General features: G+C 53.9%; 2 protein-coding genes and 1 long non-coding RNA gene across 7 annotated transcripts in view; 2 read left to right on the forward strand and 1 right to left on the reverse strand.

The window, feature by feature from the left end:
• SCAP (SREBF chaperone) overlaps window positions 1-5739 on the forward strand; it is a 73107-nt gene extending 67368 nt beyond the window's left edge. For all 3 annotated transcript variants that reach the window (XM_058727145.1, XM_058727146.1, XM_058727148.1), the window contains exons 14-23: window positions 320-508; window positions 578-779; window positions 857-972; window positions 1076-1598; window positions 1694-1779; window positions 3725-3807; window positions 3918-4075; window positions 4234-4314; window positions 4497-4703; window positions 4785-5739. In XM_058727145.1, the coding sequence (XP_058583128.1) occupies window positions 320-508; window positions 578-779; window positions 857-972; window positions 1076-1598; window positions 1694-1779; window positions 3725-3807; window positions 3918-4075; window positions 4234-4314; window positions 4497-4703; window positions 4785-5030 (1891 nt within the window). In that variant the 3' untranslated portion in view covers window positions 5031-5739. The remainder of the gene's footprint in view (window positions 1-319; window positions 509-577; window positions 780-856; window positions 973-1075; window positions 1599-1693; window positions 1780-3724; window positions 3808-3917; window positions 4076-4233; window positions 4315-4496; window positions 4704-4784) is intronic.
• PTPN23 (protein tyrosine phosphatase non-receptor type 23) overlaps window positions 5474-25272 on the reverse strand; it is a 35051-nt gene continuing 15252 nt past the window's right edge. For all 3 annotated transcript variants that reach the window (XM_058727143.1, XM_058727142.1, XM_058727144.1), the window contains 23 exons: window positions 14195-14322; window positions 13866-13942; window positions 13165-13214; window positions 12876-13007; window positions 12529-12609; window positions 12303-12434; window positions 12162-12209; window positions 11751-11807; window positions 11553-11611; window positions 11315-11394; window positions 11086-11200; window positions 10927-10992; window positions 10410-10555; window positions 9800-10120; window positions 9571-9725; window positions 9334-9485; window positions 9060-9239; window positions 7180-8986; window positions 6892-7076; window positions 6701-6805; window positions 6485-6623; window positions 6269-6382; window positions 5474-6190 (listed from right to left, as the gene is read on the reverse strand). In XM_058727143.1, coding sequence (XP_058583126.1) covers window positions 5711-6190; window positions 6269-6382; window positions 6485-6623; window positions 6701-6805; window positions 6892-7076; window positions 7180-8986; window positions 9060-9239; window positions 9334-9485; window positions 9571-9725; window positions 9800-10120; window positions 10410-10555; window positions 10927-10992; window positions 11086-11200; window positions 11315-11394; window positions 11553-11611; window positions 11751-11807; window positions 12162-12209; window positions 12303-12434; window positions 12529-12609; window positions 12876-13007; window positions 13165-13214; window positions 13866-13942; window positions 14195-14322 — 4809 coding nt within the window. In that variant the 3' untranslated portion in view covers window positions 5474-5710. The remainder of the gene's footprint in view (window positions 6191-6268; window positions 6383-6484; window positions 6624-6700; window positions 6806-6891; window positions 7077-7179; window positions 8987-9059; window positions 9240-9333; window positions 9486-9570; window positions 9726-9799; window positions 10121-10409; window positions 10556-10926; window positions 10993-11085; window positions 11201-11314; window positions 11395-11552; window positions 11612-11750; window positions 11808-12161; window positions 12210-12302; window positions 12435-12528; window positions 12610-12875; window positions 13008-13164; window positions 13215-13865; window positions 13943-14194; window positions 14323-25272) is intronic.
• Window positions 10485-11240, forward strand: LOC131510237 (uncharacterized). Its single transcript, XR_009260952.1, has 2 exons — window positions 10485-10576; window positions 10872-11240. It is a non-coding gene; the product is annotated as an uncharacterized LOC131510237 (long non-coding RNA).

The following is a 25272-nucleotide window of genomic DNA, read 5'->3' on the forward strand; positions in this document are numbered from 1 at the left end:
TCCCAGGCGGCTGCCAGCCCCTGGGCTGGAATGAGATCGACTCGCGCGGGCTTTCGCCCGCTCTGTGCCACGATGGGCGGTGGGGGCGCCCGGCATTCGGTGGCGGCCGTATGGGTACTGCTGCCTGTACCAGAGCAGGGTTGGGTGCCCTGAGCTGGGCCGGGAGGGACAGGACTCTGTACCGCCCCCAACCACCCAAGACCGTCCCCAGAGGGTGGGCTTGGAGTCCGGCAGGTTGAGCCAGTCCGCCTGGCAAGCGGGGAAGGGCCCTTCTGAAGGCACCCCGCCGACCGCGCCCCCCTCCCCCGCCCTCCCCCAGGTACATCAGCCTGCTGCCCGTCATCCCGGTCACGCTGCGCCTCAACCCCAGGGAGGCCCTGGAGGGGCGGCACCCTCAGGACGGCCGCAGCGCCTGGCCCCCGCGGCGGCCCGGGCTGGGTGGGCCCTGGGAGGCCGGTCCCAGGGCGCCGGGGACGGCGCAGGCCCACGGGGACGTCACCCTGTACAAGTAAGGCCCGCGAGGGGGGGTGGCCGGCGGGGGCCGGCGGCGCGCCTAACCGCGCTCCCGCCCGCGCAGGGTGGCGGCGCTCGGCCTGGCGGCCGGCATGGTGCTCGTGCTGTTGCTGCTCTGCCTCTACCGCGTGCTCTGCCCGCGCAACTACGGGCAGCCCGGCAGCGGGCCCGGCCGGCGGCGGCGCGGGGAGCTGCCCTGCGACGACTACGGCTACGCGCCGCCGGAGACGGAGATTGTGCCGCTGGTGCTGCGCGGGCACCTCATGGTGAGTGGGGCGGGCCGGGGGGCGGGGCCGGGGGCGGGGCCAGGTTCTGCCCATGCCCACGTGCCCCGTCCCCTCAGGACATCGAGTGTCTGGCCAGCGACGGCATGCTGCTGGTGAGCTGCTGCCTGGCGGGCCACGTCTGTGTGTGGGACGCGCAGACCGGGGACTGCCTGACGCGCATCCCGCGCCCGGGGTAGGTGCCCGGCCCCACCCGTGCCCCACCCTCCTCCCACACTCCCTGCCCGTCACCCCCTTCCGTCCTCACTCCGTCATCCCGGCCCCCCCACCCCCGACAGGCAGCGCCGCGACAGTGGCGTTGGCAGCGCGTTCGAGGCTCAGGAGAGCTGGGAACGGCTGTCCGACAGCGGGAAGGGGGGCCCGGAGGAGCCGGGGGACAGCCCTCCTCTGCGGCACCGCCCCCGGGGCCCTCCGCCGCCCGCCCTCTTCGGGGACCAGCCAGACCTCACCTGCCTGATCGACACCAACTTCTCGGCGCAGCCTAGGCTCTTGGAACCCGCGCAGCCCGAACCCCGGCACCGGGCCGGCTGCAGCCGTGCTCGTGACGGCCCGGGCTATGACTTCAGCCGCCTGGTGCAGCGCGTGTACCAGGAGGATGGCTTGGCGCCGGGGCCCGCGCCAGCCCTGCGCCCGCCCTCCCCTGGGCCCGGGCTGCCCCTGACCCCCGAGGAGGAGGGGGTCTGTCCTCCCGAGAAGGGCTCCCCGTCCCTGGCCTGGGCTCCCAGCGCAGACGGCTCCATCTGGAGCTTGGAGCTGCAGGGCAGCCTTATCGTGGTGGGGCGGAGCAGCGGCCGCCTGGAGGTGGGCAGGGACCCCGGGAGTGGGCAGAGGGCAGTCCCCACGCGGCTTTGAGGGCCTCCCCGGCCCACAGGTGCTCACTGCCTCTGGGCCTGCAGGTGTGGGACGCCATCGAGGGCACGCTGCGCTGCAGCAGTGAGGAGGTGTCCTCGGGTATCACTGCCCTCGTCTTCCTAGACAAGAGGTGAGAGCACTGGGCTGCTTGCCCTGTCCCTAGATGTTCCCTTCCTCGTCCCTTCCCGGTACTCAGCCCCACATCTGTGAACAGGGGGTAAACCACACAGTGGGAGGTGACCACTAAAGCCCTCAGAATAGGCCCTTGACCACTGTGACAGCATGCAAGAGGGAAACCAGAGTTTTCTTTCCCCCATTAGCCTATCACTGCTGACCTGATCCGGTCTTGGCTGCATTTTCAGTGGCAGAAAAATGCTTTTTCAGCAGAAGTTTTGTGTGAAAACTTCCCTTCCTGGTTGGTGCTGGACACCTCCCTCGCCTCCTTCCTTGGCATGCCTGTTGGCTGTGGGTGCTCCCTGGACTCCACCTGCTCATACTGCCTGCGGGCCCGGCCACCAGAGCTTTTGCTCCCTGTTCTGGGCTGATAAACCCAGGTCTCGCTGCGACCAGATGCCTCCTCAGCACTTCACCTGTCCGTCCATGCTGGCCCTGCCCTCCGGGGTCCCTGACATCTAAGCTAGAGCCGGAGCCTTTTTCTTCTCAGGGCCAGGGCACCCATTGCCCTTAGCGCTCAGGTTCTGGTGGCTGCTGTTGTTATTTTTGCCCTGTTAGGCTGTGCTTGCAAAGGCCATGGCTGATACCCTCCCCTCCAGCCTGGCCAAGTTCTTTGGGTCCCTTCACACTTGTAAATTCTTCCCCGCTGTTTGTTTCATCAGGTTTAGGGAAGGCCCCCAGGTCTCAGCCGAGCCCTCTGACACGATACTTTTGCAGGCTTTGGCTCAGGCCCTTCAAAGTCAGGGCTTGTAGGCCTTTTGCTAGAGTAAGATTTTAGTTGTTTTTTTTTTACTTTTTTTTTTTTTTTAAGTTTATTTTTGAGAGCGACAGAGACCCAGAGCTCGAGCAGGGGAGGGGCAGAGAGAGAGGGAGACAGAATCTGAAGGAGGCTGCAGACTCTGAGCTGTCAGCATGGGACTCAGACGCTCAACCAAGTGAGCCGCCCCTATTTTGTTTTTTAAAAATTTTTAATACTTATTTTTGAGAGACAGCAAATAGGGGAGGGGCAGAGGGAGAGGCTGACAGAGAACCCGATGAAGGAGCTCCAACCCACAAACCAGGAGATCATGACCTGAGCCAAAGTCATGCTCAACCAACTGAGCAAGATTTTTTTTTTTTTTTTAATGTTTTTATTTTTGAGACAGAGCATGAGCAGGGGAGGGGCAGAGAGATGGGGAGACACAGAATGTGAAGCGGGCTGCAGGCTCTGAGCTGTCAGCACAGAGCTCGATGCGGGGCTCGAACTCACTAGCTGTGAGATCGTGACCTGAGCTGAAGTCGGACGCTCAATCAAGATTTTAAACTCCTGGAGTTTAAAATCCAACCCCTGGAGTAAGATTTTAAACTCCACTCACTTTGAGGTTTTGGGGCCACTGGGCAAATGCCCCCGCCTCTGCTTAGGAATTCCTGGGCTGTGAAGAAAATCTTTTCTTTGTGAAAAAGGAAGCAGAGTGGGTGGTACTTGGACCGAAGCTGCCTTAAGAGGGGACGCCCAGCAGCACCGCCTGTGGCTCCGACACACAGCCTCCCCGTGGGGCTGATTTCCCCTCCTCAGAAGCCCCTCCGTGAGCTCCAGGCCGTGGAGGGGAGCCCCACCCAGCACATGCTTGTTTTTTTAACTTCCAGTCTCACATGATGTTCTCCAGGTACCACCTCACACACTACCCCTCGTGACTACCCTGTAAGGTGGGCAGTTGTCCCCATTTCACAGATGAAGAGACTGAGACACAGAACAGAATTGTAACCTGGGTCCCTCGGCTTCAGCATGTTCCCCAGCCCCTGCACTTGCCTCTTGGCCACGGTCCCTACATCTGGTGGAGTTGACCTGGCGGGTGCCCACAGTGCTCGGCCCCGGACCTGGGCGTTCTGAGGGAGAGCCATCAGCAGCCACTCTTTTCCAGGATCGTGGCTGCCCGGCTCAACGGTTCCCTCGATTTCTTCTCCTTGGAGACCGGCACTGCCCTCAGCCCCCTGCAGTTCCGAGGTCAGAGGGCCCAGGCTGGGTGGCTGAGTGCGTGCACCTGGCGGGCGGAGTGTGGTGGCTGCCTGCACCGTGTCTTCTCGGAGATCCCTTACTGGGCCTGTCGTCCTCAGGGCGGAGCAGTTCCCCCGCATCCCCTGTGTACAGCAGCAGTGACACGGTAACGTGTCGCCTGACCCACACCGTGCCCTGTGCACACCAGAAACCCATCACGGCCCTGAAGGCAGCAGCTGGGCGCCTCGTGACTGGGAGTCAAGACCACACGCTGAGAGTGAGTCGGCTCCATCTCTTGGGTGCCGGGTGGCCTGCCACAGGTGATGGGGGGGCATTCGGGGGTCAGCCAGGGAGGGGATGCAGGAGGGACTTCCTGGCCCACATGTAATTGGGAAAACGCCAGAGGTCAGAACCTGATGCCCGTCCCTGCCCCAGGTGTTCCGTCTGGAGGACTCGTGTTGCCTCTTCACCCTGCAGGGCCACTCGGGGGCCATCACGACTGTGTACATTGATCAGGTGAGGGGGCCGTGTGTGGGGTGCAGGGATACAAAGCCATGGGTTTTGTTTCTGACTCTCAGCAGCTGGCCCTCAGAACCTTCTGGGAAGCAGTGAGGATCTCTACTCCCAGGGCACCGGGACACCCTTGGGTCCAAAGGTGTTCCACCGGTGACCCGGCTCCCTTGGGCCTATTCCTTTAGACCATGGTGCTGGCCAGTGGAGGACAAGATGGGGCCATCTGCCTGTGGGATGTACTGACTGGCAGCCGGGTCAGCCACATGTTCGCTCACCGTGGGGATGTCACCTCCCTCACCTGCACCACCTCCTGCGTCATCAGTAGTGGTCTGGATGACCTCATCAGCATCTGGGACCGTAGCACAGGCATCAAGCTCTATTCCATTCAGCAGGTGGGCACACTGGGGGCCACAGGACTGTTGGTATTGTAGAGAGGGATTCAAGACACTGAGTCATCCTGTCTTTGCCTCTAGGACCTGGGCTGTGGAGCAAGCTTGGGTGTCATCTCTGACAACTTGCTGGTGACTGGCGGCCAGGGCTGTGTCTCCTTTTGGGACCTAAACTACGGGGACCTGTTACAGACTGTCTACCTGGGGAAGAACAGTGAGGCCCAGCCCACCCGCCAGATCCTGGTGCTGGACAATGCCGCCATCGTCTGCAACTTTGGCAGCGAGCTCAGCCTGGTATATGTACCCTCCGTGCTGGAGAAGCTGGACTGAGGCAGGGTGGAGGGGGCAGGAGCTGAGTCTTCTGGAAGCTGCCTCTAGAACTGTTCTGCCTCGTTGACTCTAATATTAAAGGTTTTTTTTGGTTTTTTTTTTTTTTAAATCCCATCTGTCACGGGCCTTTCAAACCACTTGCATCTTCCCCTCGAGCTGCTCCATCACTTCTGCGTGCCCTCCGTGTGCCTGAACCCCAGCACTTAGTCACATGCTTCTGAGAGCTGCTCCAGGCAGGAGCTGTACACGACTGTAGAGGGGTGGTTACAGGGTGGAGCAGTCCAGCAAGCCAGTGCTGCAGGCCTCCTTTCTTAACCTTTCCGAGGTGTGGACACCAGGGGAGACCCCACTGTCGTCCTCCTACCTGTCCACATCCAAGCTTGCTAAGAGGTTCCGGCTCCCTCCCTAGGGCAGCAGTGGGCAGACACTGGCCACAGAACGGGTTGGTTGATTACTTTAATAGCAAAGAGCTGAAAAATGTCAGGTCCCACAAAGGAGAACTTGACCCAAGGGCCGCGATACGTCTCAACCCCACAGGGGTGCGGGCTGGGCCAGGTAGGGCTGAAGGCAGTGGGAATGGGAGGGAGAGGCCAGGCCCACCTGAGAAGCCCTGCTAGGTAGGCATGGGCAGACCGGCGTGGGAGATGATGTGGCGGAAAAACCGGGTAGGCAAAGCCTGTTCAGGTCTTGTTGAGCGTCCAGAGCGGATCCAGAAGGCTGAGGGGGTCATCGGTGGGCCTGGCAGCCCGGAGACCCTGCCCGTTATGGGCCTGCAGAAAGTTCTGCTTGCTCATCCGCTGCTTTCCTCGCAAGGAGCTGTCCAGGGAGAAGGCCTCCGGAGTTAGGGAGGCCAACAGCTCCAGGGAGGAAGAGGGGGGCCCCAGGCTGGGAGGCGCAGGTGCTGGCTGTTCCTCCTCAGGCTGGGGGACCTCGGGCAGCGGTGAAGAGAGAGGGGGTGGGGAGGAGGAGGGGAGCTGGGCAGACTCCGGGAGGCTGGCTGGCGGCAGGCCTGGGGGCTCTACTGGGGCAGGGAGGCCGGCAGCCGGAGAATCCAGGCCCCCGGCAGGCCGAATGCTGAGCTTGGCGATGGTGGCCTGGATGGAGCTGATGGGCACGTCTCCACCGAGAACCAGGTCCTGGGAGTCCTGAGGAAGGGGATTCTGTGGAGACAGAAGCACGTGAAAACGAGTCCACGGGGCTGCGGCCGGCCCAGCCGCCCCCAGGGGCGCCTTCCTCACCTTCTGACTGCTGCCTGTGCCGGCCGGAGCCCTGCCCGGAGGGGGCACACCGTGGCGCTGCAGCACTTGCTCCACGTGTCTCACCACCGCCTCGTGGCAGAACCTGAGGTGCAGCTGCAGCGGTGCCCCCGGCCCGGTCAGCTAGGCGGGGCCTCGTCACCCCCCCCCCGGGCAGGCCCCCCGCCCCGTCCAGCGCCCGCCGGCCCAGCCCCTTACTTTCTCCTGCAGCATGTGTTTCCTCTGCTGCCGCATGCGCCGCACCAGCCGGGGCAGCTCGGGGATCCCGTTGCCGGCCTCCACCTCCTGCACGGCCGCGTAGAGCAGCGCAAAGGCCCCCGTCCGGCCCACCCCGGAGCTGCGGCGGGAAGGGGGCGTGAGGCCGGGGCCGGAGGACCCCCGCGGGCAAGTGCCCGCTCCCGCTCCGTGCCTTACCTGCAGTGCACGATGACCGGCGTGTGCAGGGGCCGCTGGTGCAGGTAGTGCGCGTGCACCTCCTGGATGAAGCGCAGCAAGTTGCTGGGGCTGTCAGGCAGGCCTCTGCGGGGGTGGGGGCAGGACCCGTGAGCCGGAGGGGGACCCCATCCGACGCCCCGACCGTCCCCACCCCGGGGCAGCAGACGCACAACTCGGGCCACGTGGGGAAGTGGAGGTGCACGAGCGAGCGCTTGAGGCTCTGGTCGCGGAACTGCAGGCTCAGCACGCGCTCCACGTGGGTCTCGGTGGCGCGGACGCTGCTCAGCGCCAGGCTCAGGGCACCGTGCACCATAGGCTGGCCCCTCTCAGTGGGGAAATAGCGCGCCACCTTTTGCTGAGAGAAAACAGATGAGGCAGTTAGGGCTCTTTGCAGGGTCCTTCTTGGGCACGCCCCGCCCCCTCTTACCTTCTCCGGCACCCCTCCCTCCCCCCCTTACCTTCTCCATCTCAGCCTCAGACACCAGCATGACAATGACCGACACCTTCTGCTCGTGCACCATGAGCCAGAAGTCAGCGGCCGTGCCGGGCAGTGGTGCCTGGGTGGCCACCAAGGGCGGGCAGTACGGCGAGAGCCCCTCCACGCGGCTGGCGTTGATGTAGTCATCCTTGCCCGAGCGCAGCACCACGCGGTTACTGTCATAGGGCATGACGTCCTGGTGCCGGTTCTTCAGCGAGTAGCAGCGCGCGATGGCGATGGACCGGCCCCGGGCGTCCTGTTCCTGTGCTTCCTGCAGCTCTCGCCACACGGCGTCCAGAGCCCCTGCGTCGCCCAGCTGGCCCCTGAAGGCCTCCAGCTCCTGCTGCAACTGCTGCAGCCTCTCGGGGCGCTCGTAGGGGTCCCGCTCAATCAGCCGCAGGGCCTGTGGCCGGCGGCCCTCAGCCGCGTCCACCTTCGTAGGCTGCAGCAGGGGCTGCCCGCCCCCGGGGGGCTGTGCGCCCCCGTGCTGACTCTCAGGGCTGGAGGAGAGCAGGTCCGCGGTCGCGGTGCCCCGGCGCGCGCATGGGGGCGGCTCTGCTGCGGGGGGCTGAGGTGGTACTGGGCCAGGCCCCGGTGATGGGGCCGGAGAAGGCACCAGGTGGGGGTTGGGCGTGGGCTGGCCAGCAGGTGAGGGACCTCGAATGGAGAGAGGGGCTGCCTGGGGGCCCAGAGGCCGGGAGGAAGGGGCAGGACCATATGCCAAGGTGGGATGGGGAGACTGAGGTGGCCCAGGGCTGGGGAAGGGCAGAGCCCCTGAATGGGGAGGCAGAGGGTCCTGAGAGGGGCCCGGGTAGAGCTGTGTGTGCAGGGGCGGCGTTGGCTGTCCCAGGACACCAGGCTGAGGGGTAAAGGGATAGGGAGGCTGGGGGGGCTGGGAGGGCTGGAGGGGTACCCGCCCTGGAGCCTGGGGTGGGAAGAGGTTCGGATGCTGCAGTGGAAGGGGCTGCTGGGGGGGCTGGGGCCCAAATGCTACTCCTGTGGGATGGGGATGGGGCTGGGGCTGGGGCTGGGGCTGGGGCCCCACCCTCGGGGCTGGAAAACCTGGGGGAATCCCAAGAGGAAAGTGGTGCTGGGCAGGGGGAGCTGTGAGGGGTTGCTTGGTCCCCAGAGGGTAGGTGTAGGGTGCAGGGAGCAGTTGTGGCTGCGGTGGGGACACCGGGAAGGGCTGGGGAGGAGCAGGGCTAGGGTTTGGCCGTGGTGCCGTGTGGCTGGAGATGGGGGCCTGGATGCTATCTACCGTGGTGGTGGCTGGCCGAACCCCCATGGCCAACTCGGGGCCCGAAAACTGGGGAGGTGGGGCTGAGGGTAGACCTGCCACCGGTGGGGGTGGCCCTACCCCCGCATAGGGGCCGCTCACCACGCCGTGCTGTGGGGAGGATCGGGGCACGAGGCCCAGCTCCGGTGTGTAGGCAGGGGCCGGGTAGAGGGCAGGTCCGGGGGCCATGGCCATTGCAGGGTGTCCGGGGGCCTGGGGGACCCTGGGTGGCAATACCTGGGTGTGGCCCGAGTAGGTACCAGGAGGTAAGGGTCCTGAGAGATAGTGGGGTCCCGGGCCTGCAACACTGGGGAAGGGGCCGGGAGGAAAGTGGAGAGGGGCGGCGGCTCCCAAGTAGGTGTCGGGTGGCCGCGGGCCGGTCACCATGTCTGGAGGCAGGCTGCGCAGCTCTTCAGGCAGGTCTCCGGTCTCTACCGCCTCTCCTTCCTCCCTCCGGGGCAGCAGCGGCTTCGGGGCTGTGGGCCGTGGGGGTGGCTTCTTCTTCAGCTCCCTGCAGAACGAGGTGAGGAAGTCATGGAGCCAGACCCCTGTCGGCCTAGCCTGGGGTGTGGGGCCGCACCCACCTGTCCAGGAGTTGCTGGCGGGCAGCCTCTCGGGCCTGGCAGGTGGACTGGGCCCGTTCCAAGAGGGCAGCCACCTTGCTCTCCAGGTCGGCATAGAAGTCCTTGCCCTCCTGGGACTTTTTCATCAGGTCCTCATAGGCTTCACAGGAGGCCACCAGGGTCTGCAGTGTGGACTTCCACCTGGGGGGGCAGAAGGGCCAGCGCGAGGTGAGCAGCTTAGGCCGCGCCCTGGGCGGGAGGCTGGGCGAGAAAGAGCAGGGGGCCGGACACTGACTTTTGGTCCAGGTCACTAAGCACCCGCCGCACGGCCGCGTACTGCACGTTGGCCTCTGTCAGTGCCCGCAGGACGTTGTCCTGGGCGGCCAGGTTCTGCTCCAGGTACACCCTCAGCTGGTCATACTTCTTCAGCTGCTCCTCGAACAGCTTCTGCGGGAAGGAGGCGGAGGACAGACATTCGGCCTCGCCGCTTACAGGCGGAGCCCAGAGACACTCCCCCTGCTCACCCACCCACCTTTATCTCCGAGTGGTCCGTGGTCACCAGTGACGCGGTGATGTCATCCTTCTGGATAAGCTCACGCAGCTGCTGCTCCAGGGACACGCGCTGGTCCCGCATCTCCTGCACCTTGGCCAGGATGCGCTTCAGATTCTGCAGCACGGCCTTGTCCTCTGGGAGCAGCGGTGGTCGTGAGACTGGAGCCTCCGGCCCTGCCTCCCTTGCCCTGGGGAGGGGAGGGACTCACCTGGGGTGAGGGCTGGCGTGGGCAGGGCAGCCCGGACCTGGTCCAGCGGCCCGCTGAGCAGGCGCAGGTTACCGACGTGCAGATTCATGGCGCGGTGCAGCTCGCTGTTGGTGAAGGAGGCCTTCTCGTGGACCTCCATGTACTTGGCCCAGTCTCGCCTCACCTCGGCCAGCTCCGCCTTGGAGCCGGCCCCTCCCGCCAGGCTGGCCCCGGCCTGGCCCAGGGTCTCCTGCAACTTCTGCTCAAGCAGCTCATCCTCCTCCAGCAGCTCCCTGATGTCCTTCAGGGAGGCCTCCACATCCGTGAACACACCTGACAGCACTAGGGGGTGTCGGGGGAGGGGGGGGGCACGGTTCCTGAGGTAGCCACACTAGGCACCCGTTTGTGTCCATCCCCAGGGAGACAGAACCGCCCACTCAGTCAAGGGCCCGTGTGTGACCCAGCGCTCGCCGAGCAGGGCACACAGGGTGCAGGGATCCACGGAGGGATGGAGGTGGGCGCTCGTGCCTAGTGCTCAGAAGTCTAACCTCCGTCCTCGGGGAACAGAGGACACGGAGGCGGCCACTACAGGTGACCTCCACCACCCACTTGTTTCTCCCCACTTGCTCACCCTGCATGGACTGGACAAGGTTCCTGACGGTGTCGGGCCGGACACTGAGAGCGGCACACTTTTCCATAAGCTGGGGCGGGATGTGGCTGTACGCATCAAGGTTGTCCACGGTCTCCGGATCCAACTGCATCGAATCCATGAACTGGCTGTGGGGGCAAGAGGACCAGGTGGGTGTTGACCTAACTTCTCACTCCTCTCCCGAGAGCGAGCCCCACCACTGAAACTGGGTCTGAGGTCCTAGCAAAGGGCAAGTTCGCATCCTGACTCTACCACTGGAGGTCTTGACCTGGCCCCACAGAACAGACCCGGGGCACTGGTGAAGAAAATGCGACAGAGGGACACTGTCCTCCCAAGACCTGTGACTTTCACCCTCTAAATCCAGCACCCGAGACCACGGGCAGGAGAAGCAGTGCTAGGAAACCTGGTGCAAGAGGACATTCGTTATTCCTTTCCCTGCTGCAGGCAGCACTGGGGACCCCACAGACATCTGCTGTGTCACCTCCGGCCCCACACTCACTCCAGGACTTCATTCTTGTCCTCAATCTTGGCCATCATCTCCCGAAGCAGCTTGGCCTTCTCCTCACTGCAGAAGTGACAGAGCAGTTGTTGGAAACCTATGTCCTGAGACATCCCAACCCCACGTGTGCTAAGAACGGGGCCGGCCCCTCCTGCCCACCTGTACAGTGACGACGCTTCGTGGGCAGCCATGGGTACCAGTTTGGCAAAGATGTCAGGGCCCGTAACGGCCGGGTCTGTGGGGTTCACTGGTAAGGGCTTTACCAAGGGGGCACCTGGGAGGGAGAGGAACAACTGGAGACCAAGTCCACACAAGCGGAGTCTGCCTCCGTTCTGTCCTCCCGTCTTCACCCCCTACCCCAAGCCTCAGCCTCGGCTCAGCTCCAGACCTTTCACGGGCTGCAGGGTGTCCAGTACTGGGACAGCCTCGTGGTAGATGAAGTCATTGTCCTTTTTGGCAGAATTGTACCTGGGGTCAGAAGGGGAAGTGGGGAGTCCAGCAATCAGCAGGGATCCAGGACCTAGCCTCTCAGGGGGCCCACTATTCTCAGGTACATGATGCGGGCAAAGGGCCAGGCCCTTCCCAACAAGTAGGAACCGGGGCCACCACCGGCCCCACAGACTCACTTTCCCCCAATGACATCCATAGTGAAGCGAAGCGCATCTTGCACAGTGTCAGGCTGGCCCTGTAGGACAGGGAAGGTGGGGGGGACGGGGAGTGGGGAGGACACTCAGCACCAAGTCAAGCCAGCGTCAGGACAAGCCTCAGCCCCACCATGTACTCTCAGGGCTCTGAGGGGCAGCCATGCTCTTCCTCAGCTTTACCTTGGCTAACTTGATGGCTTCATTAAGCTTGTCCAGGGCACTCTGGAAGTATGCGACCTGTACGGGGCAGCAGGCAGAGCCCGGTCCATCCTTCCCTCCTCCTGCCACCCCATTAAGCCCTGCCTGGCCATCGGGTGACCCATTAGAAGACCAGAAGCTGAGGAAGCAGCCAGGCACCAGCCCAGCCAACAGCTCAGTGTCACCCCCTGCCCCACCTCCTCAGGCCTCTTGGGATCAGGGTGAAAACAGATGGGACAACATAAAAGAAACACCAGGCCTACAGCCAGCGGTGGCCAAGGATGTGGGGGTGAGGGACGGCCAGGACAACCTCTCTTACTCCGTAAGGGAAGTTTCCCCTCTAGCACCCCCTAGGCTGGACTTAGTCCTAACCCCCTGCCGTGGCTCACTCACCCGCTCCCCGAACTTCTGCTGCTCCTCAGCCTGCTTCCCCATGTGCAGCTGGCGAGAGAGAAGAGACGCCACCACTTACTTCCCAGCTGTGGCAGCCCCACCCCCGGCCCATCCCCCCAACAGTGGTCACAGTGCTCGCACATGAGCCACAGCTGCAAAATAGTAGATCTTCATCTGTACGAGCTTCTTCCAGTCCTTCTGGATCCGGCCCAGCAGCGAGGCGGTGTCAGGGTTCTCCAAGGCCCGGCATGCCTCCTTGTAGTAATCCACCACCTGGGAGCCAGGATGGGGCCGTGAGTGGGGGTCAGGAGTGAACTAAAGGCCTGCTCTCAGTCCCTTGAGGGCCACCACCCACCCCCGTCCCTACCTGTGCGCTGATGCGGGCCACCAGAAAGCTCTTCCTGTTGTCCAACATTGACTTCTCCAGAAGGCACTCCTGAGCCTGGCCCTGGACCAACGAATGCAGGTGCGTTCGCTTGTGTACCCGGAGATCTTACCCTTCCCATCAGGGGGACCACAGAGGGATTCCCCTCCCCTGTCCTCGCGCCTCCAACCTCCCCTACTCCAAGAAGCGCTGCCCCGCTCTGATCCACCGGGGCTCAAAAGCTCAAAGCCAAGGCCCCACTGCCATCTGCACAGGGCCTGGTCTAGGAGCCGGCACCAGCCGTCCCCATCCCCGGATTCAACCGGGCCCCAACAAGGGCACCTCCTCACCAGCATGAGGTTGACATTGAGAGTGAGGATCTGGCGGCTCATGTCAACGCTGTAGGCATGAGGGAAGTGCTCACGCAGGTAGGCAAAGGCGCCTGCCGCGCACTGGAAGTGAGTGCAGGAGACCTTCATGCCCTGGGAGGGGAAGAGGCGGAGGATGGCCAGAGGCAGAGCCAGACAGCTGCCCGTGTCCACTCCCGCAGGACAGGATGCAAACTCTGGAGGTGAAGGACGCTCAGCACCCCTCCTGGGTTATGTCCTCTGTCCCACCCACTGCCCCTCCCCTCCTCACCTCCTCAGACACCCGCTTGTCCATGGCCCCCAACATGGAGTGCAGTGCCCCTGGGGAGTCAGAGAACATGGTGTCAGGGCTGGCCCGGGGCCGCTCCCCAGGCTGCCCACACCTTTGTCAAGTGTAAGGCAGAGGGGGCAGTGTTGTCACTCACAGTCAGGAAAACAGGGATCTGAAAACTGGAGCTGCTGGCCCAAGGACACACGCAGAAGTCCAGCCTAGCCCCTCAGTCTGCTGCTCTCCACCAGGTAGAGGTGTGGGTGTTGGAAGGACGAGCTCCCATCCATAGCCCCTAGCCTACAGGTCCAGTCTTGAAGCCCCAGGGGTGCCTACACAGGACTCTGGGGCTCCCCAGGCGCCTCCCCTGAGCCACACTAAGGCCAAGTCATCAGGGCTAGCTGAGACCAACCAGAAGCCAAGGCACTGCTGTCCAGTCTATGAAGACAGGTCGCTACTCCTGGCCAGAGCACACAGCAGCAACACCATGTGGCAGCCAGCCCAGTGGAGCTTCTCCCCAGCAGGTGGCTGCCCACGGCCCAGAAAAGAGGTGCTGGCAGAGCTATGGGGGAGGCAGTGAAGGGGTCAGAATCCGGGGACCTTCTGTCCATGAGCACACTGCCTTTGTGACTTTCTGCTGAGCTGAGATCCTGGGTTGGCGGGCCTGGGAGGTAGGGACATGGAGAAGGGGTTAGGCAGCTCACCGAGGTTGTAGAGAATGCAGGCCTGCTCATACTTGATGTCCTCATGGGCCACAGACTTGCCAGAGAAGATCTCGGTCCTGCAGACAGGCCACCCCCATCATCTTAAGGGAAGGAGCTGGCCGGGACCTTGAGGCCAGGTGATGGGACCAGCTACCCCACTGCAGGTCAGAGGGAGGCCTGGGGAGACCACACCAAGCCACTCCCCATCCTCGGCAGCAAGGAAGGGGGCGGGGAGGAGAGTAAAGGGAAGGGACACCCCCACCATCCAAACACCCTGGGCTGCCCAGGCACCCTCCAGGCTCCCCCCAGCCCTGCCTGCCAGCTCTTACCAGGTGACAGGAACAGCGGCCTCTTGGCCCGAGCCCATGGGGACCCGACTCTGCAGGTAGTGGAGCTGGCCTAGGTACTTGCGGAGGACACTGCAGCCCTCAAAGTCCCGTGGGACACGGACCGCATTCTGGGGGGCAGATGGGAGAAGCAGGCCTGCCATCATTTGGGGTAGAGTACAGGCAGGTCTGTCTGCCCACAGATGCCCAAGAAACATACATCTGAGCTAGGAGACTGCACACTCCAAGGGATGCAAAGAAAGCCCACAGCTATACCTGTAGTTGTTCAACACCCATCCTACCAGCCAGGGCTGGCTGGCTGGCTCAGTCCCACCTTTCTGGAAGGCAGTTTTAAAACATACATTAAAAATGTTAATGTACGATGTGTCTGGGTGGCTCAGTTAAGCATCTGACTTCAACTCGGGTCACGATCCCAGGGTTTGTGAGTTCCAGCCCCACATCAGGCTGTCTGCTGTCAGCTCGGAGCCTGCTTCAGATCCTCTGTGCCCCGCCACCCCTAGCCTCTCTCTGCCCCTCCCCGCTGCTCTCAAAAAAAATAAATACTAGGAAAAAAACATTAAAGTACTTAATGCTGACCCACAGTTCTGTATCTAAAACCTACAATAAAAGATACCCAGTAAAGCAAATGCTTGGATGAACACACAGGGTATTTATCACAGTATTATTAACAGGGCCAAATACTGGATGCCACCAAAATTTCCATTAAAGAGGACTGTTTAAATAAATTATGTCAAACCTACCCACAAAAGAGAATACTCTACAGCCACAAAGGCTGAAGACAAGAGTCTCTATTATGTTTAGATGTTTATGACATATTTATCGTTGGGGGAAAAAAAAAGTAACAGATGAGCAATATGATTTCATTTATGTAAAATTACATAGATACTGAGAGCCAACTAGGTATATACACAAAGACAAAAGATTCTAGAAGGTTATACACCAAAATGTTACATGATTACCACTGGGTCTAAGTAATTTATCCTATTCTCTATATACATAGAGATATGTATTTAATACTCTATTTTTTATATTGAATACTTTTACTCTATAAAAAACAAAACTTTTCCCATTTTGGGGAAACAAAACAGACAAAACCTGTGCTCAAAGAGAAGAGTAGACAACATACTCTCCAAGAAGCAAGTGCCCAACACAAAAAAGGGCTGGGCCGGAGGCACTGTGCATGCCCTCGCCCCCCCAGCTGGGTGAACCAGCCCCCCCGCCCCCGGACTCCAGGGGACAGCTGGCCAGCACCACCTGCTAGAAGAAACCCTCCAGGACACCACCCTGTGGAGCTGGGCTCCAAGACCCCTGCCTCAGAAGGGAGAGCTGGGGCCCGTCCCACTCAGCAGCTCTCCCCTGGGCCCCATCGTCCCCTCGGAGCAGGAATGTAAGCTCCCCTGTGGAGCAGCCTCCAGAGGGTGCAGAGCAAGGCGAAGGCTCACGGCCATGCTGGTAAGGTGTGACCGGTCCCTCAGGCCAGGGCGTCTGGAGTCTAGTCACCACCCCCTCCCCATCAGAACCTCTGCTGTCATCAAATACCATGGGACTTAACCTTTCCCTTTAGGCTGACGCCATTTTTCAAAGCGGGAGCCACATCTTAAGCAGCCACCTCTTTGAAACAACAAATCTGATGTGCTAGCTACACATTTTTTAAAATACTCGATAAAGCACATACAAAAAGGTTAAAATAGAGAAGATTTGTCTTTGTACTTCCTAACACCATCTTTGGGAGACAATGGAAGCAACCCTCCCTCCAAGCCACACAACTCCACTGGCACTTTTAATCCAGCCAAGAAACGCGGCCCTCCGTGTCCCACCTGCCATGTTCTCTGTCGCCTACACACGGAGGAGCCAAGCAGAACAGGAGTCAGAAAGGAAGCTCCGAAGCCGCAGCACTCCCATCACCCTCATGAGCCCCTCACCACGCCTGCCAGCTTTATGCCCTGCAGTCACAGAACTGAGAATTTCGGAGTTACAACTGGAAGGTCTTCTTAGAGGACGACTCTTCCAGCCCCTGCTTTTCAGGTGAGGAAACTGGGGTCAGATCGCACAAAGAGGGTTGCCTATAGCTTCCCAAATTATATCCACCCTCCATTTGAACTGCAAATCACAGAGTCATGGTAAAAGCTTAACTTCACTTATGCTGACTCTGCTTTGCATGTCTCTCTGCTTTGACACATTTTCTGTAATTCACCAGACCAGTGTTAAAAAATTGCTGTAATAATTTAGTTATTTTTTAATTTTTTTTAACATGGAATTTATTGTCAAATTCATTTCCATACACCACCCAGTGCTCATCCCAACAAGGTGCCCTCCTCAGTACCCCTCACCCACCCTCCCCTCCTAATTTAAACTCTTATTTTCACTTCATGTACTGCTGAACTTGGGAGGTTTTTTGGTCTGGATTATACACAAAAGTTTGTTTGCTGAAGAAACACAAATCCAGTCCAATTCTCACACTTTCTGGATAAAAAAAATCAAGTCCCGGCTAGAGGAAGTAGCTATCCTAGTCTCTGTCCTCCCAGGGCCTGGGAAGAGCCTTGGGTCCTGGGCCGGTGCTCTCCAGCCCACTGCTCTGTGCAGACCGCCTGCCCCACACCTGAAAGAATGTGCCGCAGAAGAGGTTTTGGAGACCAGGAGGAGTGCTGCTCCCAGGGCGTGGCATGTGCACACAAAATGGTGGCAGTCCTGGGGGTTAAGATTTTCTCACTAGTTTGCAAACTGTCCAAGTAAAACCTTTTTAAAAAATTTATGAGGAATATTCTGGGAAGTGGAAGAGGAGGAAGCAGCAGAAACCTGTGCCCACCAAGACAACAATGGCACTGGTGGAATCTGTCTGAGGTGACTATTTTGGAGCTCTGGAGTCTACTGAAGGCTTGTAGCTCACAGAGGAAGGCTTAGGTGGTAAATTTTGGTGAATTTTAGCTCTTGGCACAGTAGCAGCTACCCAGCCCCCAGCCCTGCACGTGTTTCTGGAGCAGCCTGCACAGTCTGTGGGAGCCAGAGTAGGCAGCAAGGACTCTGTCCTCCAAATACGGGGGATCTGTGCTCTGATCACGGACTGCTGCTTCCGATCTCAGAGGAGCAAAGGGGAAGGTGGACAAACACCTCCCTCCACTGCTGCACCTTCCCTCAGGTGGAAGTGACTTCAAAGGGGATTTAAAGCTCCAGTGCTGGGGGACCTGGGTGGCTCAGTCGGTTGAGTGCCTGACTCTTGATTTTGGCTCAGGTCGTGATCTCACGGTCTGTGAGTCTGAGCCCCATGTCAGGCTCTATGCTAGCAGCACAGAGCCTGCTTGGGATTCTCTCGTTCCCTCCCTCCCTCCCTTTCTCTCTCTCTCTCTCTCTCTGCCCCTCCCCTGCTCACAAGCACTCTCTCTCAAAATAAACAAACATTTTTAATAAATAAAGCAACAGTACTTCTCCTTCCACTCACCCCTCCATTTGTCTTTTTTCCCTTCTGTGAGCCAGACTGACATGTGGGAGCCAGACTGACATTCGAAAGCAACCATATACACAGGGGAAATGAGAAAGTCACCATGCACATCCAGGGAAAGGCACAGGCTTAGAAGACTTGGGAAGACCTTAAGTTCAGAAACCTCAGCTAATTCTTTTTTTTTCTTTTTGATATTTATTTTTGAGGGAGATAGAGAGAGACAGAGTGCAAACCAGGGTGGAGGGGGTGGGGGAGGTTTGCAGACAGAGGGAGACACAGAATCCGAAGCAGGCTCCAGGATCTGAGCTGTCAGCACAGAGCCTAACGCAGAACCTGAACTCATGAACCATGAGGTCATGAGGTCATGAGCTGAAGGTGAATGCTTAAGTGACTGAGCCACCCAGGCACCCCTAAACCTCAGCTAATTCTTGACACACAGGCTACAACAAAAAACAAAAAACAAAAAGCCCAGCAAACCCTGAGGAAGGGACAGATTCTGATTTCCAGAGTCACCGCATCACTAGATTCAAATGTCCAGTTTTCAACAAAAAAGCACCAGGCATACAAAAAAACTGGAAAGTGTGGCCCATTCAAATGGAAAAACAAAACAAAACAAAAAACCAGAAATTGTCCCTGAAGGGGCACCCGGATGGCTCAGTTGGTTGAGTGTCCAATTCTTGATTTCAACTCAAGTCATGATCTCACTGCTTCATGAGTTTGAGCCCCCCATTGGGGCTCTGTACTGACAGCACGGAGCCTGCTTGAGATTCTCCCTCTTTCTCTGCCCCTCCCCTACTTGCACTTTCTCAAAATACATTAACTTAAAAAAAAAAAAAAATTGCTCCTGAAGAAGACTTGGTGGTAGATGTACTAGACAAATACTTTAAAACAACTATCTTAAAGATGGTCAAAGAACTGGGGCACCTGGGTGGCTCAGCTGGTTAAGCATCCGACTTTGGCTCAGATCATGATTTCATGCTTTGTGAGTTTGAGCCCCACACTGAGCTCTGTGCTGAAAGCACACAGCCTGCTTTGGATCCTCTGTCTCCCTCTCTCTGTCTCTCTCTCCCTCTCCAGTTTGTGTGCTTACTCTCTCAAAAATAAACATTAATAAAAATAGAAATAAATTTTAAAAAGAAGATGCTCAAAGAACTAAAGGAAGATGTAGAGAAGGCCAAGAAAACAATGTAAGGAAAGATGCAAATATCAACAAAGAGAAAATGTAAAAAGAAACTAAAAAAAAAAAAAAAAAAAAAAAAAAAAATCCGAAGCTGAAAAGTACTATAACTACACTGAAAAATTCACCACTAGACTGAAAAGCAGATCTGCACAGGCAGACAAAAGAATCGGTGGACTTGACAATAGGACAACTGAAATTACCAAGTCTAAGGAACAGAAAGAAAAAATACTGAATAACAGTGAACACAGTCTAAGGGACCTGTGAAGACATCTTCAAGCAGACCAACAAAAGCGCTGTAGAAATCCCAGAAAAAGAAGAAAGAAAGGGACAGAGAAAACATTTGAAGAAATAATGGCCTAAAACTCCTTAGGTGAAAGACGTGAAACTTAAAAAACTCAAAGCAGGATGAACTCAAAAGACCCACACAAGACACACTGTAGTCAACTGTCAAAAGCCAAAGACACGAAGAATCTGGAAAGCAGCGAGAGAGAAGCAACTCATCACATACAGGGGATCCTCAATGAGATTCTCAGCAGATCTCTCACCAGGAACTCTGGAGACCAGAGGCAGTAGATCTATACATTCAAAGAACTGAAAGAAAAACGCCTGCTAAGGCGCCTGAGTGGCTCAGTCAGTTAAGCGTCCAACTCGACCTCAGCTCAGGTCTTGATCTCAGGTCTTGATCTGAGTTCAAGCCCTGCACTGGGCTCCACACTGGACATGGAGCCCTACTTTAAAAAAAAGACAAAGAAAAAGAAAAAAACCCTGCAAACAAATATCCTATATCCAGCAAAACTGTCCTTCAAAACTGAGGAGACATTAGGACATTCCCAGATCAACAAAAGCTGAACAAATTCACTACCACCAGATCTACCCGGCAAGAACTGCTAAAACAAAAGGACACTTGATAGTAACCTGAAGCCCAATGAAGAAATAAAGATCACAGTAAATGTACATACGTGGGCAATTATAAAAGCTAAAATTATTTTAACAAAGATGTGTGACTCCACTTTTTGTTTTCTACATAAGAGACTAATATATTTCAAAAAAAGGAAAAAATTCAATTTATACACAGTAGTTTACCTCTTTAGTATATATAAACATAGCAATTGGGGCACCAGGGTGGCTTAGTCAGTTGAGTGTCTGACTCTTTATTTTGGCTCAGGTCATGATCCCAGGGTCATGGGATCAAGTAGCACATTTGGCTCCACACTGGCTGTGGGGCCTGAGTAAGATTCTCTTTCTCTCTGCACCCTCCTACTGGCACATGCTCGTGTGCTCTCTCTCTAAAATAAAACAAGAAAAAAAAAAAAAAAACAATTATCCCTGCTTTGGGAGAAAGATACAATCTCCTACACTTTGAAATTGTAAGTAAAATTTTTATTTCAACTTTTTGTTATTCAAATAGGAAAAGTGGTTTTTAACTTCTTTGAAACAGAGTAGTGAGATATTTCACCTTTTGGACAAATTTGCTAAGAACAGTGTCACCTTCTTCAAAAGTCAGTTAAGTTCCTCTATTTCAACATAATAAAGGCCATATGTGAAAAACTCTTAACATCGTATCAAACTGGTAAAAGCCTGAAAGCTCTTCCTCTATGACTAGGAATAAGACAGGCTTCCCACTTGTACAACTTCTATTTAACATCATACTGGATTGCCAGAGCAATCAGGCAAGAAAAAGAAATAAGAGGCATCTAAATTAAAAAGGAGGAAGCAAAAATTATCTCTGTATACAGACATGATTTTATATATAGAAAGCCCTAAAGAGTTCATAAAAAGCCTGTTAGAAATAAATTCAGCAAAATTGCAGAATAAAAAAATCAGTACACAAAATTCATTTGTTTGTATATAACCACAATGGACAATTAGAAAATGAAATTTAAAAAAAATTCCATTTACGATAGCATCAAAAAGAATTACACAGAAGTAAACTTAACCAAGAACGCAAAAGACTACAAAATTTTGCCAAAAACTTTAAAATTAAAGACATAAATAAATGGGTAGATATCCATATTCATGTATTAAAAAAATTTAATACTAAGGTGGCAAACCTCCCCCAAAATGATCTACTTTTTTGGATTTTTGATCCTTAGGGATTCAGTGAAATCCTTATCAGAATCCCAATGGCATTTTTTGCAGAAAGAGAAAAATCCATTCTAAAATTCATATGGAATCTCAAGGGACTCCAAAGAGCCAAAACAATCTTGAAAAAGAAGAACAAAGCTAAAGATTTCACAATTAATTAAAAAAAAATTTTTGTAAATGTTTTATTTCTGTGTGAGAGAGCACGTGTGTGCGGGCACGCCAGTGGGGGAGGGGCAAAGAGAAAGGGGGACAGAAGATCTGAAGTGGGCTTCCAGGCTGACAGCAGAGAGCCCGATGCGGGGCTTGAACTCATAAACCATGACATCACAACCTGAGCCAGAGTCGGACAATCAACCGAGAGTCACCCCGGGGGGGCCCCTCACAACTGCTAATTTCAAAACTTATTACAAACCTACAATAATTGAAACAATGTGATACTGGCATAAAGAGACATATACACCAATGAAAGAGAGGAAAGAACCCAGAAATAAACCCTTGCATATATGATGTTATGAGCTGAACTGTACTGCCCCCAATTGATATGTTGAAGTCCTACCCCCCTCATTATCTCAGAATGTGACTGTATTTAGAGATAAAGCCTTAAAAGAGGTAAAGTAAACTGAAATTATACAAATGGGCACTAGTCCAATAGGACTGTTGTCCTTATAGGAAGAGATTAGGACACAGACATGCACAGAAGGACAACTATGTGAAGATACAGCGAGAAAATGGCCATCCACAAGCTCAAGAGAGAGGCCTAAGAAATCAGCCCTATCAACACCTTGATCTCAGACTTCCAGCATCTAAAACTGTGAGAAACTAAATTTCTGTTATTTAAGCCACAGTCTGTGGTACTTTATTATGGCAGCCATAGTAAACTAATACATGGGGTCACATGATTTTTGACAAGGGTGCCAAGACCATTCAACGGGGGACAGTCTTTTGAGCAAACGGTGCTGGGAAAACTATAATCCACGTGCAAAAGAATGAAGTTGGACCCTTACCTTATACCATTTACAAAAATAAACCTAAAATGGATCGAAGACCTAAATTTAAGAGCTGAAGCTATAAAACTCTTAGAAGAAACAAAGGAAGGACATCTTTGTGACATTGGATCTGGCAATGATTTCTTGAGTAGAACTCCAAAAGCACAGGAAACAAAAAACAGATAAACAGGACTACATCAAAATGTAAAACTTCTGACTATCAAAGGACACAATCAACAGAGTGAAAAGGCAACCCATGGAATAGGAGAAAATATTGGCAAGTCATGTATCTGATAAGGAGTTAATACCCAGAATATATAAAGAACTACAACATAACAACAGAAACTCTGTTCAAAAATGGGCAAAGGACCTGAATAGACATTTCTCCAAAGCAGATACACAATACATGAAAAGATACTAAACAACACTGATCATTAGGGAAATGCAAAATCAAAACTACAATGAGATACCATCTCACATTCCTCAAGATGACTACTATAACAAAGATGGATGCATGCTGGCAAGGATGTGGAGAAACTGGAACCCTTGTACACTGTTGGTGGAAATATAAAGGTGCAGCTGCCGTGGAAAACAGTATGGAGGTTCCTCTAAAAATTACAAATAGAATTACCATATGAACCAGCAATTCCATTTCTGGATATATACTCAAAGAATTGAAGGCAGGGGCTCAAACAGATATTTGTACATGAGCATTACACATACAACCCATCCACACCCACGGTGGCATTACTCACAATAGGCTAAAGGTGGAGGCAACCCATGTGTCCATCAATGGATAAATGAATAAACAAAATGTGGTATGTACATACAATGAAACATTACTCAGCCTGAAAAAGGGAAATTCTGAAACATACTAAAACACAGAGGAACCTTGAGGATATTTTGCCAAGTGAAATAAGCCAGTTATAAAAAGATAAATTCTATGTAAGTCCACTTATGTCAAGTAGTAAAGTAGTCAAATTCACAGAGACAGAAAGTGGAACAGTAGTTACCAGGGTGTGGGAAGCAGGAATGGGGATTTGTTGTTTAATGGGTGCAAGGTGTCAGTTTTACAAGATGAAGAGTTCTGGTTGCATGACAATGTAAACGTACTTAACAACGCTATACACTTAAAAATGGTTACGATGCACACACACAAAATGCTTAAGATGTGGGACTCATCAAAATAAAAAGCTTCTGCACAGCAAAGGAAACAATCAGCAAAAGTAAAAGGCACCTGACGGAATGGGAAAAGATATTTGCAAACGACATATGAACTAAAGGGTTAGTATCCAAAATCTGTAAAGAACTTATCAAACTCAACATCTAAGTAACAAATAATTCAGTGAAGAAATGGGCAAAACACATGAATAGACACTTCTCTAAAGAAGACATCCAGATGGCCAACTGACACATGAAAAGATGCTCAACATCACTCATCATCAGGGAAATACAAATCAAAAGCACAATGAGATACCGCCTCACACCTGTCAGAATGGCTTACATTAACAACTCAGGCAATAACAGATGTTGGCGAGGATGCAGAGAAAGAGGATCTCTTTTGCACTGCTGGTGGGAATGCAAACTGGTGCAGCCACCCTGGAACATAGTATGGAGGTTCCTCAAAAAATTAAAAATAGAACTACCCTACGGCCCAGCAATTGCACTAGGTATTTATCCAAGGGATACAGGTGTGCTGTTTCGAAAGGACACATTCACCCCCATGTTTATAGCAGCACTATCAACAATAACCAAAGTATGGAAAGAGCCAAATGTCCATCAATAGATAAAGAAGATGTGGTGTATATATATACAATGGAGTATTACTTGGCAATCAAAAAGAATGAAATCTTGCCATTCGCAACTACATGGATGGACTAGAGAGTATTATGCTAAACAAAATTAGTCAGAGAAAGACAAATATCATATGACTTCACTCATATGAGGACTTTATGATACAAAACAGATGAACATAAGGGAAGGGAAGCAAAAATAATATAAAAACAGGAAGGAGGACAAAAACATAAGACTCTTAAATATGGAGAACAAACAGAGGGTTGCTGGAGGGGTTGTGGGAGGGGGGACGGGCTAAATGGGTAAGAGGCATTAAAGAATCTGCTCCTGAAATCATATGCTTACTAACTTGGATGTAAATTTAAAAAATAAATAAAAGTAGTTTAAAGTTCAGTTAAGAAAAAAAAAGGCAGTTGAGTAAATCTGATTTAATATTTTAGATCTAAGAAAACATGGCAGGTTTAATCCCTAAGGATTGCAGACAGCTAGGTAAAATAATAATGATAGCTAATACTCACTGAGTGCTTACTGAATACCAGACAATGGACCGATACTGGATTCTCTCACTTAATCCACACAATGATAAAATGAAGTAAGGATCATCGGGAAACCCATTTTTTGGACAAAGAAACTGAGGCTAAAGGAGTTCTGAGAAATTTCTGGAAAAGGAGAGGCAGACTGGTGGCTGTCTGGACTGGGAATAGGAACAGGGAATGACCACAAATGGGCAAGAAGTTTCTTTTGGGGATATCACAAATGTTCTAAAATTAGACTGTGATGAAAGCTGCATTAACTCCATAAATTTACTAAAAATCATTGAACTGTACACTTAAATTGAGTAAATCTTATGGTATACAAATGATACCTCAATAAAGCTGTAAAAAACAATGTTTAAGATGCTAAATTTTACATTACCTGTATTTTACCACAATGAAAAAAATTTTTTAATATTTTTTAAAAGTCAGGTAAGTTCCTTGTAATAAGGTTTCTAACAAATTATAAATAATATATTTTTATATATTATCTTCTTAATCATTTTATGCACTGTTGTTAAGACGTGTTTCCCCCTGGGATTTTTGTTAGAAGTCTGAAGGTCTGAAGTCTGTACTGGCTTGACTGAGCTCAGGTCTCAGAGATGTACATACGTGCTGTAGAAATCATTAGCTGTTAGTATTTTCTTGTCTATCACCGGCCACATATCTAAGCAGTCATCCTTGCAATAAACCAGTAGTACTCGTGACTTTTTAGTACACAAGTGACCTGTTAACCTTGGATGTATTTTCAATTAGACTACCAACATTTTTTTTTTTTTTATTTTTTTAAATTTACATCCAAATTAGTTACCATATAGTGCAACGATTTCAGGAGTAGATTCCTTAGTGCCCCTTACCCACTTAGCCCATCCGCCCTCCCACAACCCCTCCAGTAACCCTCAGTTTGTTCTCCATATTTATGAGTCTCTTCTGTTTTGTCCCCCTCCCTGTTTTTATATTATTTTGGTTTCCCTTCCCTTATGTTCATCTGTTGTGTCCCTTAAAGTCCTCATATGAGTGAAGTCATATGATTTTTGTCTTTCTCT

The sequence above is a fragment of the Neofelis nebulosa genome, chromosome 4, assembly GCF_028018385.1.
Source record: "Neofelis nebulosa isolate mNeoNeb1 chromosome 4, mNeoNeb1.pri, whole genome shotgun sequence".
NCBI lineage: Eukaryota > Metazoa > Chordata > Mammalia > Carnivora > Felidae > Neofelis > Neofelis nebulosa.